The following is a 15760-nucleotide window of genomic DNA, read 5'->3' as shown; positions in this document are numbered from 1 at the left end:
GGACATGACCTGGCCGGGACGGGGGGGTGGTATGAGCAAGGCGGGAGCTGCGCAAGCCCAGACCAGAAGGACCGGAGTCCACGGGGCCTGGCAGGGTTGCAGCCGTCCCGACCCACTCTCACCCCGGGCCCTCCAGGCTAAGTGGCTTCTGAGCTCTGACACACTGGATCTTCCATCCCAAACAGAAATTCTGATCAAGTTCATCTCAGTGATTTTTGTGCTGAGAAGCATAGAGAAATCAGCTCCCTGTGCACCCCCCTGCTCTTTTCTCCACACAGGGATATCCCGGGAGTCCACTGGACAGCCTCTGCAAAGAGCATGTGCCAGGGATGACTTTTAAAAGGGGAAAGAGTAAGGGTTGTACCAAATCCATGGTTCTGACGTTTTTAGGGTTGTGAAGCATTTTAAGTCTCTCATGAAAGGCCTTGGAAGGCCTTTCCCAAGAAAAATGCATAGATTAAGATTTTTGCATCTACTTTCAGAGCATTTAGACGTCCCCCACAGCCAATCCATCAACAGAACTGCAACTTAATCCCTGGACCGTTATTGCAAATGTTCCCAGGTCCGAAGTTGTCTGGAGAGCATCCCACCAAGAGTGATGTGGGACAGGCTTCTGCAGAGGCCACTGGCCTCCCCTCCAGCTAGAGGCCCACGAATGCTGGTCCCTACTGTGCTGTGTGCTGAGCACTCATGGGCGAGGTCTGCTGAGCTGGCCTCAAGGTCTGAGCGAGGGAAAGGAAATCTGCAGGAAAGGAACCGTTGAACTTGACATTCTGAAGTGGAGGCTGGGCTGCGTTCTAACCCCACCAGGCCCAGTAATCTTGCTGCCATCTCTGCTGGTCAGCTAAGCGCCTCGTCAGGACGAAGGAGGTAGAGGATTAGTTTAGGTCAAAGACGACACAAGGCAAGCAGCAGGGTCCATTACCAGCCCCGGAGTCCCTTCCATACTTGGGTGGCCATCTGTCATCTCCACCTCTGTGATGGGCCTCCCCCCGCATGGGGCAGACTTGGAGAGGCCTGCGGGGCTGGACAGTCGTCTTCCGTGACTCCACTTGAGGGAGGTCAGAGGACAGGAGAGCAGCCTAGTGGGGCTCTCACCTGCGCCAAAGCCCTGGAGGCCCTTTTGTGAGTGAAGCGACAACAGCTAGCTTCCCCAGAAGCAAATATAGGACAAACACCAGCCAACTTTAACAAGAGCCAGGGCCGCCTTGCCCACTGGTTAGAGCGTGCAGAGACTTTGGGTCTGTAAGTGCAGCAGGGTGAGGCTGGACAGTGTATGAACTTGGCGGGAGTGTGGCCAGGGCACAGCAGCCTCTCCTGGGCCCATGACCAGCACCAGAGACAACCAGGACATCACCCGGCCGAGTGCCTGGCTCTAAAAGGGGACCCTGGGATAACAGGGCCACAGGAAGGCACAAAGCTTGTCTGGAAGGAAAACACTTGAGACTCTTAACCCAGAAGAATTCTTTTATTTAAAAACTGCTGGTACATGAATTTCCTCCTTCCTTCGCCCAGGCCAGAGCCTGATGGGACCTGCACAGCCTCCACGGGGGTAGCCCAGCTGGTGGGCGGCTAGGATGGGCGGCAGCAGACACCTAGCCCAGTGCCTGGCTCTGTGTCACAAGCAGTGGGGAGGAGGGATGGGGAGAGGTGAGGGTGGGATAAGTGCAAGGCCAGAGACCCCAGGGGATGGAGAGGAAGGCAGGCCCGTGTGCACTCTCTGGTTCATGCTGCCCCCTGTCAGCTGCTGCCACCGCTACCATCTCCCTTCACATTCTAACTACTCAGCCCATGTCTGGTCCCTGTCCCGTGGACCCGAGGCCTGAAAGCCCCGCTGCCAGGAGTCAGAATTCCGGCACCTCTCCTCGGGAATACCTTTGATGTAGGGCTGTGTGGAACACCCAGACGGGGTCTCCCACCTCATGATCTGTCACTGAAATTACCTGGAACCCAACTCTGGAAGCTGTAGCCCAACTAAGATTATGGCAAAGTTTTCCTTGCTCTGGAGGCAGGTCTGCGGGGAGTGGGTCAAATTTAACAGCCCCTAATGTCTCATGCAGGTGAGGGTCCTTGGCTCCCCAAACAGGCTTCCTACATCCCTTCTGCTAGGACCGCAAGGGGCAGAACGGTGCCAGGGTACACCCTCCGAAAGCCCCTTCAAGGCTTTTGATCCGGCGGCCGCTCACTGGGGTTGGTCAGATCAGCCATGTGCCCTCAGAGGAGTGCGATGGCAGGTCACACACTCCTGTGAAAGTGAGATCCTTGCAGGGAGGGGCTTGTGGCCCAGCACACTTCCGCGCCCCCAACAGAGAGGCCTGTCCCTTTGACACTCCAGCCAAGTAGATCTCCAGGGTCTTGAGCAGCCGTCTGGGGCTCTTCTTGGCCAACACCTCCAAGTCTGGAACAGAGAGGATTGGGGAGCAGAAGGCTTGTGGGGGCTGTGGAAGGCAGAACCCAGAGGCTCTGGAGAGGAGGGTGAAGGAGTCGTCTAAGATGGAGAGCTCACCAGAGAGGGAGACCCAGGAACCAGATTCAGCCACAGGGACCACACACTCTACCCTGTCCAGGACAGTCTCAACTTCGAATAGCCAGCGCAACTGTTGGGCCCAACTTTTGATTCAAAAAATATAGTCACCCGATGTACAGGGCCCGGAAGGGAGAAGAGTGGTGGCAGAGGAAGGAGAGTGGCAGGCTCTTGAGGGTGGGATTGGAGGCCTGGGGGAGCTGGAACTTGAGAAGCCGCGAATGGGGGTCTGGGGGAAAGGAAGGCACCCCAAACCAGTCCAGCAACCACCCTGGGGTCCCTGAGCTAGGCCTCCCCAGAAGAGCGAGCACACCTCTGAGGACAAAGCCCGAGTCAGAGATGGTCTTGTGCTGCGTCCTCCAGACGTGCGCGAGGCGGAGGAAAGTGGCGGCATAGAAGCTGTTCACCACCGGGACCACCTCGTGTTGCCGGTTACACTCCCTGCAGGACGAGGGAGGCCATCTGCTCAGCGGTGGACAGAGGCTGACACCTGGGGGCCCTCCCGCCCCGTCCCCAAGGAGCCCTCACATCTGAGGTCAGGGTCGGGGAGGAGAGATGGGCTGCGAGGCTGGTGCACGGGGATCTGTCCAGGTACCCCGGAACCAGCAGGTGAGGGAGAGCTGGGAGGATGAGGCACGGGGGGGTGGGGTGGGGTGGGGTGGGGTGGGAGGGAGCCAGGCTCTGCTGGCCGGGGAGGGCAGGGTGACCAGCGTGGGGACTCACCTGGAGAGACATCCCTCCCTTAAGGCCTGGATGGTGATGCGGGTGATGTTCACGGACATCAAACAGAAGGGGAATTGCTGGAATGGAGCGGGTACTGGGTCAGTGGCAATCTAGGCTCTCACCTTCTGTGCTTCCCGTCACCCACAACCCGACCTGGCCCACGGGAGATAACAATCACAGCCACAGGCAAGCAGCTGGTATTACTGGTGCTTACATTTAATTTTCACAATAATCTTCCCATTTTACAGAGGAGGAAACTGAGGGTCAGTGACTTTAAATAACTTTCCTAAGGTGTTGGAGCCAAGACTCATACTGAGGTCGATTCACTCCGAAGCTGGTGCACAAACCCCTGTGCTAGTTCTCCAGCCTCTTCAACATCCGATGCTTCAGCTCTCCTTGGCCTTCACCAGGCCCGCCCCGTGTGCTGCCTGTGGACCACATCACCCCCTGGGGTTGGATGGACACAAGAGGAGTGAGGCTCAGTTATCTAACCAATTCTATAGGTTCTTAAAATCTCTTCTCCCCTTCTCTGGGCTTCTGGTTATTTGCTCATAAGTTCTTCACCCAAAAGCAGACAGAGAAGGTACAAGTAGGTAGAAAGTCAGCATTGACTTAGGGCACACACCATCTCTTAGTAACACAGAAGCCTGAGAATGGGCTGTGCAGGTCCCACTCCCGAGCGGGGCAGACTGGGTCCAGCAGGGCTGCTTTACCAGGAAGGGCCTCCAAATTCCCTATAGCATCCACCTGAATGCCTTCTTTTTGGAGGGGCCAGTTCCTTCCTATTCTTTAACAACAAAAACCCAAGCAAATGAAAAGAGGCTTTCCCCAGGGGATTTGCAAATACTGCATGTTAGTTTCCGCTCTTGAACCCACACAAGGACATCGGCTGAGAGGGACACATAGACCAGTGCGTTCCTTAGCTTAGAACAAGAGCCAAAGTCTATTTATCCCATCTGCTTCCCTTGAGAAGAAAAATCCGTTACATTGTGACATAGACCTGTGCTGTCCAGTACTATAGCAACTAGCCAGGTGTAGCTATTTAAATTTTAATTAATTGAAAATTAAGTAAAATTAGAAATTCAACTCCTTAGTCATACCAGCCGTATTTCCTGTGCTCTATAGCCACTCTTGCTTAAGCTGCTACACTGGACAGTGCAGATAGAGAATATTTCCTTCACTGCAAAAAGTTCTAGTGGCCAGCACTGAACTGTAGAAGGTCTTCTGGCTCCACAAGGATTTTTCTCAGGGCCTTCCATGACACCTGGATTCCAGATCTTGGCCTGGCCACCTGCCAGCTGTGTATACTTAGGAAGGCAACCCGAACTCTGTGAGACTTGGCTCTCCCGTCTCTCAAAACCAAAAAGGAAGTAAGTTTTAAGTGCTGTGCAGAAAAGAGTGAACACATCTGAAGAACCTAGGGGCAGGACAGGAATAAAGACGCTGACATAGAGAATGGACTTGAGGATACGGGGAGGCAGAAGGGTAAGGTGGGACGAAGTGAGAGAGTGGCATGGACATATGTACACTACCACATGTAAAATAGCTAGTGGGAAGCAGCCGCATAGCACAGGGAGATCACCTCGGTGCTTTGTGACCAGAGGGGTGGGATAGGGAGGGTGGGAGGGAGAAGCAAGAGGGAGGAGATATGGGGATATATGTATATGTATAGCTGATTCACCTTGTTATAAAGCAGAAACTAACACACCATTGTAAAGCAATTATACTCCAATAAAGATGTTAAAAAAAAAAAGTGAACACAGCAGGCCTGAGATTGCCATCCTTTCTTAGAAAGGCCTGCTTATAAGGCTGGCATCTGAGAACTTGGATTTTGACAGGGTTCCCACCAGCCCCTCAGGCTGACTATTGTACCCAAACTGTGCAAACCATACGGTTTATGCTGAACACCTGCCTTCGCTCTGATTCTGGAATTTTGGTGCGTGCTAGACAGATGGTGCCTGCGTGACCAGCCCCCAGTAGAAACCTCGGATACTGAATCTCTGATGAGCCCCCTGGTTGGCAACATTCCACGTGTTACACAATTCAATGCTGGAGGAATTAAGTGCGTCCCGTGTGACTCTACTGGGAGAGGACTCCTGGAAGCCCGCACCTGGTTTCCTATGGATGTTGTCCATGCACTTCTTCCCTTTGCTGATTTTGCTTTTGCTGCAGTAAATCACAGCTGAGAGTACAACTATACACCAAATCCTGGGAGTCCTCCCAGTGGTCCTGGGGACCCCCACACAAGGGCCATGCTCAGTGGAGTCAATTCGCTAATCCTTACAAAAACTCTCCAGGGTAGCTTTTATTTTATTTTATTTTATTTATTTTTTATTCTTTTTTTTGCGGTACGCGGGCCTCTCACTGTTGTGGCCTCTCCCTCTGCGGAGCACAGGCTCCGGACGCGCAGGCTCAGCGGCCATGGCTCACGGGCCCAGCCGCTCCGCGGCATGTGGGATCTTCCCAGACAGGGGCACGAACCCGCGTCCCCTGCATCGGCAGGCGGACTCTCAACCACTGCGCCACCAGGGTAGCTTTTATTATCCACAGTCTACATTTTCTATTATCCCACAACCTACCTCACAGAGCTGCTCTAAGAAGTAATTTAGATCACATGTGCAAAATGCTAAGTGCAGCACTGGCCTGAGGAGGTGCTAACAAACGTTCATAATTATTATCTGCGCCTCAGCGGGTAGCTGAGGTCAGCAGCAATGCATCTCTACCTTCGGGTATTGCCTATTTAATTATAATATTTGCATAATATCATCCCTTCCCTTGCTTTCTTTCAGTCTAAAAATAAATATGGGAACAAGAACATGGTAGCAACATAATTAACAGAGGATCCGAACTTAGTGTTCATTCATTCTCAGGAATATTTTTATAAAAGCCTACTTACTAAAAAGCAGTGAAAAACTGGAATTCAGATAGAAATATCTCCTTTCCTTCATCCCCCCAGGTGACTCTGAGGCGGGCTGCTGGCTGTAAGGAGCCCACGGCTGGGCGAGCTGTCAGGTGATGGGGGTCCTCGCCCCAGCTTCACCACTTACTAGCTGCCCAGTTTTGTATATGCCCAGGAGTGAGACTGCTGGGTCATACGGTAATTCTATTTTTAGTTTTTTAAGGAACCTCCATACTCTTCTCCATAGTGGCTGTATCAATTTACATTCCCACTAACAGTGCAAGAGGGTTCCTTTTTCTCCACACCCTCTCCAGCATTCACTGTTTGTAGATTTTCTGATGATGCCCATTCTAACTGGTGTGAGGTGATACCTCATTGTAGTTTTGATTTGCATTTCTCTAATAACTGGTGATGCTGAGCAGCTTTTCGTGTGCCTCTTGGCCATCTGTATGTCTTCTTTGGAGAAATGGCTATTTAGGTCTTCTGCCCATTTTTTGATTGGGTTGTTTTTTTTAATATTGAGCTGCATGAGCTGTTTATATATTTTGGAGATTAATTCTTTGTCCATTGATTCGTTTGCAAATATTTTCTCCCATTCTGAAGGTTGTCTTTTCATTTTGTTTGTAGTTTCCTTTGCTTGGCAAAAGCTGTTAAGTTTCATTAGGTCCCATTTATTTACTTTTGTTTTTATTTCCATTACTCTAGGAGGTGGATTGAAAAAGATCTTGATGTGATTTATGTCAGAGAGTGTTCTTCCTATGTTTTCCTCTAAGAGTTTTATAGTGTCCAGTCTTACATTTAGGTCTCTAATCCATTTTGAGTTTCTTTTTGTGTATGGTGTTAGGGTGTGTTCTAATTTCATTCTTTTACATGTAGCTGTCCAGTTTTCCCAGCACCACTTATTGAAGAGACTGTCTATTCTCCATTGTATATCCTTGCCTCCTTTGTCATAGATTAGTTGACCATAGGTGCGTGCGTTTATCTCTGGGCTTTCTATCCTGTTCCACTGATCTATCTTTCTGTTTTTGTGCCCATTCCATATTGTCTTGATTATTGTAGCTTTGTAGTATAGCCTGAAGTCAGGGAGTCTGATTCCTCCAGCTCTGTTTATTTCTCTCAAGACTGCTTTGGCTATTTGGGGTCTTTTGTGTCTCCATACAAATTTTAAGATTTTTTTGTTCTAGTTCCATAAAAAATGCCATTGGTAATTTGATAGGGATTGCATTGAATCTGTAGATTGCTTTGGGTAGCACAGTCATTTTCACAATAGTGATTCTTCCAATCCAAGAACATGGTATATCTCTCCATCTGTTTGTATCATCTTTAATTTCTTTCATCAGTGTCTTATAGTTTTCTGCATACAGGTCTTTTTATCTCCCTAGGTAGGTTTATTCCTAGGTATTTTATTCTTTTTGTTGCAATGGTAAGTGGGAGTGTTTCCTTTATTTCTCTTTCAGATTTCTCATCATTAGTGAATAGGAATGCAAGAGATTTCTGTGCATTAATTTTGCATCCTGCAACTTTACCAAATTCATTGATTAGCTCTAGTAGTTTTCTTCTCTGATTGCCGTGGCTAGGACTTCCAAAACTATTTTGAATAACAGTGGCGAAAGTGGACATCCTTGTCTTGTTCCTGATCTTAGAGGAAATGCTGTCAGGTTTTCACCATTGAGAATGATGTTTGCTGTGGGTTTGTTGTATATGCCCTTTACTATGTTGAGGTAGGTTCCCTGTATGCCCACTTTCTGGAGAGCTTTTATCATAAATGGGTGTTGAATTTTGTCAAAAGCTTTTTCTGCATCTACTGAGATGATCATATGGTTTTTCTCCTTCAATTTGTTAATATGGTGTATCACACTGATTGATTTACATATTGAAGTATCCTTGCATCCCTGGGATAAATCCCACTTGATCATGGTGTATGATCCTTCTAATGTGTTGTTGGATTCTGTTTGCTAGTATTTTGTTGAGGATCTTTTCATCTATATTCATCAGCGATATTGGTCTGTAATATCTTCATGTGCCTTCGCCAGGAAATGAAGATTTACAAGGATCATCTCTGCCCTACCTTTTCGCAGGCTTGTCATGTTGATGGGATGAAATAACAGACGGAAATTGCAAGGAAAGCTATACAAATTGTTGTCTGTTTGTAACTACCGTTGTGAGGGGCTTCCCTTCCTGCCAGCAATCAGCCAGATGCGGCCTGCGTCTCGGCATCTGAACTGTAGCACTCCTCCTCCTCAGGAGAGCGTGGGCCATGCACTTCCGTGGAGTCCTGGGTTCCCCCAGCATCTGTACTTTCTGGCCAATTCCCCTTTAGTAGGATGTACCACAGGTATCTGAGACCTCAGCTCTCTCCTTAGAAAAGAGACAGGACTGGCTTCTGGCAGGTCTGAGTCCCCCAACTGTTACTCTGGTCTCCTACGTGCCTCCTGGAAAACTGTATTTTCAAGATCCATAAGGGCTTGAGGTGAAGTTTTCCTTTAAACTTTGGAGTTACTTAAGAGTTCAAGGAATCATAAAGCTGGAACAGACCTTAGAATCTTTTAGGCCAAATCTCTTATTTCATAAAACAGCAAAGGGAGGCCCAGAGAGGACTTGCCTCAAATCATAGCTAAGTAATGATACTGCAGATGGAACTAGGATCTAGCTTCCTGACACCTACACCAGCCCTCTTATTTTATATTTTAAGCTGCTATTCCTTCTTATTGTCTGACATGCATGTTGTGGAGTAAGTATAAATCCACAATAACTTCCACAGAGGCCAGCAGGTGAAGGGATGAGAAACAGATTGGTCAAAGTGGTCAGGCTGGTCTGGACCCAGATCAAGTACCCAGGGCTTCCTCTCTCGTCTTGCTCTTCCCTCTGCCTGGGACATTCCTCCCTCAGATATCCAATGACCTACCCCCTCACCTCAGTCAAGCCTGTCCTTGAAAACGAATGAGGGATGCTGAATTGGCACTAACCCTCTACCCTGGCTTCCATATTTCTGCAGGAAGATCTTATAAGAGAGCCTTCAAAAACCACAAGAAGGGAGGCACTGAGGTCAGAGATGATTTCTAGGAAATACGCATTAGCTGGGGGACCTTGGGCAAGCCATTTCCCCTCTCTGGGTCTTCACTGTCTCTACAACAAGGGGCTGGCCCAGTGACTGCTAAGATATGCCTCAACCTCTGGGCCTCCTATAACAAAGCAGCATCGCTACAAGAGACTGCACTGTTTCATAGGCTAACTGGTCCGGTTCTCAAACCTGACCCAGACATTACCTCCCCGCATCGTGAAGAGCACAGAATATGCCCACATTCTCAACTCATGGGTCCCGATATACCTCAAGACCAGATCCTCACGGGGTCCCCCTCTTGCCTCCTCCAGTGTCTCCTGGAAGAGATGGGCATACGTGAAACCGTCAGGTTTAATGGGTACTTTTCCTCAAAAGATAACAGAGATATGCAGTGAATGAAATGAAAAACTGCCCAGGTGGCAGGAACTGTGTGACTATTTGTTTTGTAGTCAAGAAGTTTTAGATTCAAAATGGATCTATCTTACCTTACAATGGCTGTGTGTATATGTGTGGATGTATGTGTTGTGTCTGTATGTGCAGGCGCAAGCGCAGATATGATTTTGAAAACACAACATATATTTACGTATGCATGTATTATCTATAAGGTGTATATAAAATGTAATTTTGCTCACAGAAATCAAAAGTTACTTTGATAACTAACACTCCTTGAATGACTAATGTGCTTAGCACTTTACACAGTTTTTCTCCAACTCAGAATAAGTCTACGGAGTTGGGATTATTTTCTCATGTTACAAAGGAAGAAGCTGAGGCTCTGAGAATTAACTAATATGACCAACAACACAGTTACTGGAACAGTCTGTTTTTGCAGTGCAGGTCGGCCTGACTCCAGCTTGAAGACAAAATGATCTGAAGAAAATGCTGCGGGTCTGACCTTCAGCCACTCATTCTCAGCTCCTCTCCCTCAGGCAGCATCACATCCCCCTTCCTGTTCTCTGTGAAGTGCTGCTGGGGCCTGGGCAGGTCTGCTCACCACTGGAGACCATTCCTTTCAGAGTCAGGAGGGAACCAGTGACACATACATATTTTCCAAGCTCTGGACACTGAGAGGGCCTAGAAGCAGTGAGATCCTAATACCAGTGAGAACACCCAGCACTCAGATCTTGGTTTCCAAATATCATTCTCCAGCTAAAGAACAAGAGCTCTTTGGAGAAGTGGTTGATCTCAGGGCTGGGAATCATTCAGGGAAAATACAAGAGCCTAGAGCATCTTTAGGGTCCAGAAAGTAGAAAAGTGCTCAAAACAGGACAGGGCATGCTGAAAGGGCACAGGTACCACCTGAAAGAGCTCTTTTTTTGAAAGAGCTCTTAAAATGGTCGACATGGGACCTAGAGGGGTGGGATAGGGAGGGTGGGAGGGAGGGAGACGCAAGAGGGAAGAGATATGGGAACATATGTATATGTATAACTGATTCACTTTGTTATAAAGCAGAAACTAACACACCATTGTAAAGCAATTATACTCCAATAAAGACGTAAAAAAAAAAAAATGGTCGACATGGGAACAATTTTAGCAACAAAATAAATAATAAAAGTGTTGGGTTATATCCCATAGAATAAAATAAAAATCTGAGTCCATGTGAATATAAAAAGTACCTGAATCAATAAATAGCAAAGACAATTCTTTCTTACAGAAGAATTCCAATTAATAAATTTAAAAATTAATAAATGTAGGAGGAATGATGGAAACAAAATCACTATTAGAACCAAGTTTGAGGAAAAACAGGATATTTGCATAGCTTGAAAGTATCTTCCTCCAAGACAGTGATTAATTACAAAGGGAAAAATAGTAACTTTACAGTGTAGAAACCTGGCTGATATCCCCTTAACCATGTGCCCAAGGTTAACTTCACCAGTAATAAGACATGTTGACATGGGTGCTCCTGACATGAGGTACATCACTTCCGTAGTTGTCAAAAACGCATAACCTGGGGCTTCTCTGGTGGCACGGTGGTTAAGAATCGCCTGCAGGGGACACGGGTTCAAGCCCTGGTCCAGGAAGATCCCACATGCTGCGGAGCAACTAAGCCCATGCACCACAGCTACTGAGCCTGTGCTCTAGAGCCCGTGCGCCACGACTGCTGAGCCTACGTGTCACAACTACTGAAGCCTGTGCGCCTAGAGCCTGTGTTCCACAAGTGAAGCCACTGCAGTGAGAAGCCCGCGCACCACAAGGAAGAGTAGCCCTCACTTGCTGCTACTAGAGAAAGCCTGCATGCAGCAACGAAGACCTAATGCAGCCATAAATAAATAAATAAATAAATTTATGAAACAAACAAACGTATAACCTCAGTCTAAAATTTACATGGCAGATGGAACCACCCCCACCCTTGCTCTTTCTTTTCCATTTCAGTTGGTGGCCACTCTGTCTTTCCAGCTGCTCAGGCTAAAAATCACCATTGATGCCTCTTTCTCTTACACCTGTACCCAATCCATTCGAAAAATATGCTGGCTCTACTCTCTACAGCCCACACGCTCAAGATTCTACATCCAGAATCTGATCACTTCACAACGCCTCCTCTGAAAATACCCTGGTCCAGATCACCATCATCTCTAACTTGATTACAAAAGCCCTCACCAGAGCCTACTCTCAACCCAACGGCTGGTAGGATCCATTTAAGAATGTAAGTTGGATCGCGTCACTCCAGGCTGTTCAAAACCCTCATTTGACTCAGAGTAAAAGCAAACATCCTCATCATAGCCTACCGGGCTCGACACCGTCTGGTCCCTGTTACCCTATCACCTCCTTCCTACTGCCCTCCCTGCCCCTTCTGCTCCAGCTGGCCTCCCTGCCATTCCTGCATATGCCAGACATACACCTCCTTTGGGACCTTTGCTCTAGCTGCCCCCTCTGTGCGGAATGCTCTTCCTCCAAATTCAAGCTTGGCTAACATCCTCACCTCCTTCAAGGCTTGGTTTAAGTCTCACCCTCTCATGAGAGCTACCCTAATACCCCATAAAACTGTAATCCTCCCACATTCTCCTAACCTTGCCTACTTAGCACTTACCACCTTTAACATACTCTATAATTTATTTATGTATTAGGTTTACTGTCTTGTCCTCTCTGCTAGAAGGATCTTTGTCTGTTTTGCTCACTGATGTTTCCCAAGCACCAAGAACAATAACTAGCACAGGGAATCCTAAATAAATACCTGTTTAGTACATGAATGAATTCCAGGCCCCATGAATCTGGGATAGATGAATGGCAGGAAACAGGTCAAGTATGTTTTCTAAATGGAGGGACCACCACCTTTTACTACAGGGGAAAACCATCAAACCAACCCTGGAGAGCAGGCCTGGACAGAACCTGAGGGCTACAGGAGCCACTTCTGGCCTTTCAGCAAGTCCATGTGTTACCTGACACTTCGAGGCAAACCTTCTTCTCTGGGCAAATAAAGGCTGACCCCCCTCCTCCAGGGTCAGGAGAACCTGCCAATACTGGGATGGCAGTGAGCTGAGACGCTGGTACCACAGTTGTGTCTAGCGCTTTTGTACATTACCTCATTTAATTTTCCCAACTATCCAGCTGACGTTTCCAAGATTTCCTCTTTATGGATGAGGAAACCAAGGCCCTGAAGAGTTGAGGCACTTGCTTGAGACACACACTAATGAGTGCTGGAGCTCAGATTCCAGGCACGTCAGGGTGACAGGGATGCCCATGCCCGGTTTGCCTCAGCTGTCCTGAGGGCCCTCAGCATTTGGAGATCTACCTGCGAAGCTGTCACGGTTACTCAGGAGAGCCCTGTGCCCAGGTCCTAGCCCCTACAGCCCTCTCTGCTGGCTTCCCACCAAAGCCCCACCTGGATATGGTGACGAGACAGGCGGAAGATCTCCTGGGCCATCAGCAAGGTCTTTGAGTCCATCACCAGGTACAGGAGATGCAGAAGGGCAAGGAAGCCCGCCCCTCTCAAGTCTGTGGCTGGATTTGTTCCTAAAACAAAAACCAAGAGGAAATTCAGGGTGCTTAATGAAATTCCTGCTCTGTGAGATTCAATGACTTGGTCACCTTGATCACTGCCCAAGTGGAGAGCCTAGATTTCCCCTGCCTGACTGTAACAAGGTGCCCCTCAGCTCTGCCAAGGCAGTCAAAGAGGCGGGGAGCTGGGACTTTTATCCTTCTCTAGTGCTAAGGAGCCCACCACACCCTTCGTGACATCAGTGGAGGCTACATGGGAACAGCAATGAGGCACCCCTGCCCCACCCAGCCAGTGGTATTAGTGGAGGTCAAGTGGGATACCTGGATTTCTATCCCCACCTGGCAGTAATGAGGTGACATCACCCTTCCCCCCTGTCAGAGGAGGCCTGCTAAAATAGAAGATTTAAAGATGATCAACACTGTCATTACATAATACCCACAATATCTAGGACACAATAAAAAATCACTCATTACACCAAGAACTAGGAAAACCTCAATGTGAATAAGAAAAGACGATAGCAACACTGAGAACACACATATGTTGGAATTACCTGATAAGGAAGGAATTTATAGCAGCTGTCCTAGGCAGAATAACTGGCACCTCCAGAGATAGCCACGTCCTAATCCCCAGAACCTACAAGTACGTTCTGTTGCACAGCAAGGGGGAATCAAGGTTGCAGTTAGAACGAAGGTTGCTAATCAGGACAGGGAGATTATCCTGGATTATCTGGCTGGGCCCAATGTAGTCAGAAGAATCCTTAAAAGTGAGAGAGGGAGGTAGAAGCACAGAGTCAGAAAGAGAGACGTGAGGACAGAATCAGCTCAGAGAGATGCTGTGTTCCTGGCTCTGAAGGAGGAGGCACGTGGGTGGACTCTAGAAGGTGGAAAAGGCACAGAAATAGATTTCCTCCTAGAGCCTCCAAAAAGGAATGCAGCCCTGCTGCCACCTTGATCTTGCCCCAGTGAGACTGTGTCAGACTTCTGAACTACAGAACTAGAAGATAATAAATCTGTGTTGATCTAAGCCACTAAATTTGTGGTAATTTTCTGCAGCAACAATGGGAAACTACTATAGCAGCTATCATAAAAATGCCTTTGATAAGCAATTACAAACATTTGAAAAAAATGAAAAAACAGAAAGTCTCAGTAAAGAAATATCAGATGTAAAGAACCAAACAGAAACTTCAAAACTGAAAAATATAATACCTAAAATTAAAAACTCATTGGATGGGCTCAACAGCAGAATAGAGACCAAAGAGGAAAGAACCAGTGAACTTGAAGATGGAACAATATAAACTGCCCAATCTGATCAATAGAGAGAAAAGACAAAACAAAATAAACAGAGCCTTGAAGACCTCTGAGCTATACAGAGATCCCCCTAAAATGAACAGAGCCTCTGGGACCTGTGGAACAATAACAGAAGATCTAGCATCTGTGTCATCAGAGTTGTACAAGGGAGGAGAAAGAGCAGGGCTGAAAAAAGTACTCAAAGTAATAACGGCTGAAATTTTACCAAATTTGCCAAAGACATAAACCTACAGATTCAAGAAGCTGAGCAAATCCTTAATAAGATAAGCCCAAAGAAATCCCCACTAAGACATATCAGAGTCAAACTCCTGCAAACAAAAGAAAAAAAACAAACAAAAGAGATCTTGAAAGCAGAGAGAGAAACAACTTCTTATCTAACAAGGAGGAATAATTCAAGTGACAGCAGATTTCTCATCAGAAACCATGGAGGCCAAAAGGAAGTAGCACATTTATTTTCAAGCGCTGAAAGAAAAGACCTGTCAACCTGGAATTCTACATTCAGAGAAATTATCCTTCAGGAGTGAAGGGGAAATCAAGACATTCTCAGATGAAGGAAAGCTAAAGAATCTATTGCCAGCAGACCTACTTTAGAAAATGGCTAAAGGAAGTTCCAGAAACAGAAAGGAAGTGTTAAAAGAAGGAATCTTAGAATATCAGAAGAAAGAACAATGGAGAGAGTAAAATATATGGGTAAATACAACAGACCTTGCTTCTCCTCCTGAGTTATTTTAATTAATGGCTGAAACAAAAATCATAACACTGATGTCATTCTCAATGTACACAGAGGGAATATTTAGGACAATTATATTATAGATGAAGGAAGGTAAAGGGACTTAAACACATTGTCAGTACCAACAGAGCACCAATTAATTATGAGTATATAAAGTTTCCTTTTTAAATTAAGATATTTTCCTATTCTATACAAATGTAATTTGATATGATTTTGAAAAAACAGTACAGTCCCAAAACAGGTGAAATCATTTTGTTTCACTCAAAACAGTGAAATAATATAAAAAAAAATTTTCATCGATAGTAAAAGAAAAGAATAAAAAGAAAACACTGGATTCTAAATCCTATCACTCCCATGCTTTCTATCTCACTTAGAGTAAATATTTTACACTGGCCTGCAAGGCCCCGAGTGAACTATTCTCCTTCTCCACTTCAGCCACACTCCTTGCTATTTCTCAGAAAGAGGTACACACATTTCACCTCAGGGCCTTTGCATTTGCTGTACCCTCTTCCTGAAATGCTCTGCCCCAGATATCCTGTCTCATGGTGCTGGCATGACAGGAAGAGGACTGTCTGGGTTCTC

At 47.0% G+C, this 15760-nt stretch overlaps 1 protein-coding gene across 7 annotated transcripts in view; it reads right to left on the bottom strand.

Annotated features, from left to right (window-relative positions):
- Positions 1–1449: 1449 nt before the first annotated feature.
- ELMOD3 (ELMO domain containing 3) overlaps positions 1450–15760 on the bottom strand; it is a 28459-nt gene continuing 14148 nt past the window's right edge. For 2 of the 7 annotated variants that reach the window (XM_032652114.1, XM_032652116.1), the window contains exons 9-12: positions 13025–13155; positions 3248–3324; positions 2838–2965; positions 1450–2398 (exon numbers count right to left, since the gene is read on the bottom strand). In XM_032652114.1, the coding sequence (XP_032508005.1) occupies positions 2196–2398; positions 2838–2965; positions 3248–3324; positions 13025–13155 (539 nt within the window). In that variant the 3' untranslated portion in view covers positions 1450–2195. Of the gene's footprint in view, positions 2399–2837; positions 2966–3247; positions 3325–9412; positions 9525–13024; positions 13156–15760 lie in introns of those variants that run through there. The other 5 variants (XR_004352683.1, XM_032652117.1, XR_004352685.1 and 2 more) reach the window with 5 other exon arrangements.

This window comes from Phocoena sinus, chromosome 13 (genome assembly GCF_008692025.1).
Source record: "Phocoena sinus isolate mPhoSin1 chromosome 13, mPhoSin1.pri, whole genome shotgun sequence".
NCBI classification, from domain to species: Eukaryota; Metazoa; Chordata; class Mammalia; order Artiodactyla; family Phocoenidae; genus Phocoena; species Phocoena sinus.
This window is presented reverse-complemented; position numbering and strand designations above follow the sequence as displayed.